Source organism: Macaca nemestrina, chromosome 1 (genome assembly GCF_043159975.1).
Source record: "Macaca nemestrina isolate mMacNem1 chromosome 1, mMacNem.hap1, whole genome shotgun sequence".
In the NCBI taxonomy this organism is placed as follows: domain Eukaryota; kingdom Metazoa; phylum Chordata; class Mammalia; order Primates; family Cercopithecidae; genus Macaca; species Macaca nemestrina.
Genome location: NC_092125.1, coordinates 12156605 through 12162604, shown reverse-complemented (window position 1 = coordinate 12162604; position 6000 = coordinate 12156605). Strand labels below are relative to the sequence as shown.

The 6000-nt window shown below is 45.7% G+C and overlaps 1 protein-coding gene across 21 annotated transcripts in view; it reads left to right on the top strand.

Annotated features, from left to right (window-relative positions):
- Positions 1 to 4228: 4228 nt before the first annotated feature.
- LOC105474624 (ryanodine receptor 2) overlaps positions 4229 to 6000 on the top strand; it is a 786480-nt gene continuing 784708 nt past the window's right edge. For all 21 annotated transcript variants that reach the window (XM_071073921.1, XM_071073859.1, XM_071073912.1 and 18 more), the window contains exon 1: positions 4229 to 4394. In XM_071073921.1, the coding sequence (XP_070930022.1) occupies positions 4347 to 4394 (48 nt within the window). In that variant the 5' untranslated portion in view covers positions 4229 to 4346. The remainder of the gene's footprint in view (positions 4395 to 6000) is intronic.

The window sequence follows — 6000 nt, the reverse complement described above, 5'->3', positions numbered from 1 at the left end:
GGCTTCATAATTTGTAAAGGAACTAATACGATAGTGGTGAATAACCTTCGAGTCTTGAAAAACTGATTTCCCCTAAGAATCCAAACTGTGGAGAAAGGCACAAATTGGATTTTATTTCTGAACACATAGTAATCCCTGTCTCTTTCCAGAACTTACTTGGTATTCCAAGAGCTAGCAGGACCTGCTTTGGCCTGAAACCAGGGACAGATCTCCCCGGGCTGCCAGAGCCTTTTATAGTTCATGCTAGTCTAGACTCTTTTTTGTGCTTTCCGCTTTGGGACGGAGGTAGGGGAGGAGCATAAGTCCTCAGACCCCTGTGTCATCACTCAGCAGCTGCATAATCTTGGCCAAGCTACTTAACTTCTTTAAGCCTTCATTTCTTTTTTTCAAAAATGACATTGCTGCGAAGATGAAAAGAAAAAATAAAATGAAAGTGCTTGGAGCATAGTAAATGTTCAATAAATGAAGTTTCATCACCATCGTCATCATTCGTTATGTAATTTTTGGCCATCTTGCATTAATGCAGACCCAGAGATTCAGGCCATGTGACCTGAGGACTGGCTTGTGGTGAATTCCCCAGGGATTTATTTCTAGGACAGGTGCTCATAAGAATTATAGTATTTTAGAACATATGCAATAAAGATGTAAATAAAATGGAAGTTTTGTAAAATGTTGGTTTATTGAGTTCTGAAGTGGGATAAGAATATAGGTATGAAATGTTCCTTAGAGATTTTGAAACAGGAAACCTGAGTTAACAAGAAATGGGCTAAATCTCAGGATGTTAGAGGCTCTCTAATCCTAATTTTATAATGATCTGATGACAATTCCAGAGGCTTTCAAGTCAGTAATAAAGCCTTTAATGTATGTGATCTTAACTGAAAGAAGCTGAATTAAAATGATAACATTGAGTATTTTAGCTGAGTTTCTGTAGAAACCTTGAGGAAGAAGTTAATTTTTTAAGCTCACGTACATCATTGGGGAGTTTAGTCAATTGTAAGCCAAAATGAAAAATCTAACATTTGTCCTAATTTTTTTCTTCTTTAAGGCTGTCTAGCATCCTGCCAAGTGAATAAGTGGGCTACGATGGCCCATTCTTAATTAGATGACTGCAGAAAAACTCTTAATTAAAAAGTAAAAATATAATTTTTCCCTCTCTTGCAGAATATGAAATTAATCATAAAGAAGAATACTTCCCAAATGTGGACTAAGAAACATAGAAATGTCATCTAAACTTTTTATTATTAATTTTATGATTAATAAAGATTTAAAATGGAGTGTTATCCATTGAATATAAATATTATATTATAATTAAAAAATATTAAGACAATAAAAAGCAAAATAAACTATTATACATAACATGAATTGAGAAAATGAGAATTTATTTTTTTGAGACAAATCTTGCTGTTACTCAGGCTGGAGGGTAGTGCCTTGATCATAGCTCACTGTAGCCTCTAACTCCTGGGCTCAAGTAATCCTCCTATCTCAGCCTCCCAAGTAGCTAGGACTATGGGTTTATGCCACCACGCCTCGCTAGTAATTTTTTTTTTTTTTTTTTTTGTAGAGATGAGGTCTCCATTGCCCAGGCTTACTTTGAACTCCTGGCCTCAAGCAATCATCCCATTTTGGCCTCTCAAAGCACTGGGATAACAAGTGTGAGCCATGATGCGCAGCCAATAAATATTTTAATACAAATTATAAAATACATAGATATCAAATATTACATTCTAATGAAAATGGTAAATATTTTTTTTCTATTTAATGAACTATAGTTTTGTGCCTAGAAAAAGGTTTACTTGTTAATTTCTGTTAGTCTGAGTCTACAATAAGAATTAAATACAGTAAACCTAAACTTTAAGCTGTATCCAAAGTATATGTATTTTCTCTCAAGTACACTTAAAATTGAGGTTAGTTAGTATCCTATGATCTCTGCACTGGAAAACAAATTTTCTTACTACAACTGTCCACCAGAAGAAGAAACTAGGGAATTATAACTAAATCATCCAAAAGGATTAAATTTCTTTTTTAAAAAAAGCTATAAGTAAAAAGTTTCCATAGCTTTCACTGAGGTTGCTTTCTTGTAAAAATTACTTCGTTATATAATTATGAAATATAACAGAATATCAGAGTACCAAAAATAATATTCCACCACTATGCCCATCACCAATATTAAAACACTTGTTATATTTGCTTTGGTTTTCTTTTTGAAAATAAATGTTTTATATCATTCTCAAACATATTTCTATACTTTTAGAACAGGCTGGAGATCTATAAACCTCATAGTTTTGTATTTTTGTGTTTTAAAGTCCACGTAAACGGTATGTTTTATAAATAGCCTCTGCTCTATGTCTACTTGCTGCTGAAGACTGTGTAGGGTGAATAAGAATCATCGAGTGTCTAGGCCATTTAGCATTATTCCACTTACATTGAGAGAACTAAAGAAATAATAACCATAACTCTTGCTAGAAAAGTTTACAGCCTTGTTAAAATGCCAAAATGAAGACGTGGTAAGAGTTTTTATATTATTTTACCTACCATCTGGGTAGAATGCAGTAATTAAGAAACCCGTCTCTGCATAGTTCTGAATAAAGTACTTTAAAACGTCAATTTGATATATTCTAAATTTGGAAGATCAAATCGTTTAACATTAAATCATGAGCCAATTTCAGAATATAGTCATTGCTCATGGAGGACTTTTACCCGACTTTTTGGGAGCTCACTGGTTGTTCGTTTAGAGACTCGTAAGAGTAAACATTCACATAAATAATAATGGTTTAAGAGTTGGTTAGTCGTCATGGCTACAAGGATAGGTCAAGTTTTTAGGTAAGGTGACTAGTATACTTCCATAAGATAGGGCAGAACATTACTAGTTCCACCACGGAGAGAGTATTTATACATATATTGTCATTCTCCTGGAAATTTACAAAACCTAACCCAATGCTAAAAATAAAATACAAACTGCATAGAACTCACTGGTCGATTTTAATAATGAGATAGATGCCACAGAATGTGAGACGTAGGTAAATGGACGCAAAAATCCTTGTTTTACAATGTCTGCATCTCTGTAGTACTGACATTTGAAAACTTTACTTTGCACATACTTAAGTATGATAAATGAAGGCACTGTGGACTAGGAACGAGAGACAAATGCTTTCTTCTCCAAATCGTCTCAGACTCTGTATTTTCTTAGTCATAGCCGTTTAAGTAGTTAAGTAGGCATTTGGTAGACTATTGCATGGAGGATTGCGAGGGCAGGATATTGCTACCTGCGGTGGAATGCCTGAATTTCGTCTCTCAGCAAGGATAATGGGTAGCATAGTCTGACTTTCGACCCATCCAGTGGTTCAGACTTACAGATATTATCCCATACTTTACCGCAATTCCTTGTTGAATTAAGGCTTGCACTTCGAATATAGACCATAAACTCCTGGGTCTGTCTTGTACGACATTGTCTGGCATAGGCGCTCACTATATATTTGTTGAATGTTAACGTTCTGTGCACCAAAACCGTGCACTTTGCATCGATTATCTGCGAAAAGCATGGTACACTAAAACTAGATATTGAAGAATTTCCATGTTGATCATGAATAGAGGTAATCCACGTTTAAAATACCAGGTGTTGGGTAATCGCTACTAGGAGATTAGCCACCCCGTGCGCCCAGGTGAAAGATGTCAGTCCGTGCGATCCGAAGTGCTGTGGTAGTCAGCGCTCTAGCGTACTCCAGGAGGAAGAGGCGTAGTGCCGGAGCTTTTAACCTGGGAAGGGGCAGGGGAATGAGCCCAGGGACCCCAGCGGGGCGCAAGTAGCAGGCTGTGCGCTCGCCGGCTGCCCTGCGGCCCCAATACCCAGCGCAGCCAGTAAGTGGCGCTGGGCCTCGGGTTTGGCGGCCCGGAGGAGCGGGCTGCGGATTACCTGCAGCAGCGGGGAGCGGGCGAGCTCCTCCCCGTCCGCCCCCACACCCCACCCCCACCGCAGCACTAACCCCGGCTCAGCTGGCTCGGCGCACTCGCTCGGAGGAGCCGGGACCGAGCGGACCGCCGGCTGCAGGCAGCGAGCGCGGCTGGGCTGCGGGGCTGCTTCACCGCGTCCTCCGGGCCCGGGCCGCCCTCCTCCCGCACAGTGCGGCGCGGGGAGGCCCCGCGCCTCGACCACCCCCGCCCAAGCGTCTGCGCCTCCTCCTCCGCTCTGCAGGCGGGGACAGCCGGGCGCTCGGCACTCGGCAGCGCGGCCCCCTCCCGCCCCCGGCTCCCGACAGCAGAAGCAGCCGGCAGCGCCAGGGGCCGCCGCCGCCGCCGCCGCCGGGCTCCGCGGGGCTCGGGAGCCGGCCCCGGCCAGGAGGCGCGGAACCATGGCCGATGGGGGCGAGGGCGAAGACGAGATCCAGTTCCTGCGAACTGTAAGCGCCGTGCGTCGCTTGTGCTCCCAGGGGAAGGGGGCGCCAGGGCATCCACTAGCGGGGTCCGGGCAGAGTGACAGCGGGCAGCGGGGACTCGAGGGCGGGGCGAGGGGTGCCCCCTGGGGATGCGGGAGGAGCGGGCATCACCAAAGTGTGTGCAGGTGTGCGTGTTGGGGCGCGGGAAGGCAAGGGCGCGTGTCTGTGCGCGCGTGTGGAAAGCTAGAGGATGGAGCGCGGCGAGCCGGCGGGAGGCGCCCGGGCTCGGACCCGGGGCAACGGGGACAGGAGCCTCGGAGCTGCGGGATCCGGGGAAGGAGGGGACGGCCAGTCCGGCCTGCCTGGTGGCAGGGCTGGGACCTCCCGGGCGGCCGGGGGCAGGGTGCAGAGCAGGGTGGCCCGTGGGGGCACGGGGAGCGGCGGGGACTCGGGTCGTTTCTGGGAGTACCGCCGCCGGGGGGTTTCTTGGGCTTTCGGGCTGGACCCGCGCGTTGTCACGGAGCGAAGACGTCGGTTCGCTTACTCCGTGTAGCGTGCAGCGCAGCTGGCCGGGGGCGGGGGTGATGGTGCAGGACGCTGCCCGGAGGTTTCCCCCAAGTGAAGGTGCTGCGAAAGCGGAGGAGGAGTCGCCTCCGTGGTCCCCGCGGTTCCCGGGGCTGGTGCCATCCATGGTGGTGCTGTGACCGCTTGCAAAGCGCGGAAGGCATGGGGAGCGAGTGTGTGTGTGCGCGCGCGCGGGTGGTGGTGGCGGGGAGAACATCGTGAACGTGTCGTTCTCTAAATGCTGGCTTATTGCATGCCAAGTGCAGCAAACTCTGTGTGTGTGTGTAAGTGTAAGGGCAGGGTGGCTGCCCCACACTGGGTGGCAGGCAGGGAAAGCTTGGCTCCACACTAATACCATTCTTTCTTCTTAAGTACCTCTTGGCACTGCTCCTTCCTTTCTCTGATTTGTTCAAACACTGCAGATACTTCCCAGGCTGAGGCATTGCTCGCCTCCAAGCTGGGACTGGAGAGCCTCTCCAGAAGAGAAAATGCCCTAACTTCCTCCTAAGAATAACCTAGTTAGCATCCTTTCAGTCGTTCCTTTTCCACTTCTGTCCTCCTTCCTGAAGGATGTTCCCTTGCAGGATTCCCCAGACTTCCCCAACCTAGAACTGCAGCTTCTGATGGTACTTCTTTCCTCAGCAGTACAAAAAACAAAACAAAACAAAACAAACACACACACACACACACACACACACACACACACACAAAATTCCCAGTTACAGTTACCTATAATCACAGAAACTCGTAGAGATGGTGGAATTTTGGAAAATTAACTTTCAGGTGTGAAAATAGTCTTGATGTATTTGGGTACTAAACATATGAAAACAGCGAATTTGCACAGGAACGTTGTAAACGACTGTCTTTTCTCTTTTGCTCTTCTTCCTCCTCTTTTTTTTTTTTTTTTTTGGAGTCGGGGAAGGCAGTCATTTGTGCATTAAACGGACTGGGAGAAAGCTTTGGGAAGGATAAAAATCCAGGATCCGCATCAGATGGCAACCTAATAGTAATCCAACCGAATAGCTGCATGTTATGCACCATTGCATATGCTTTTTGAAGTACTGTT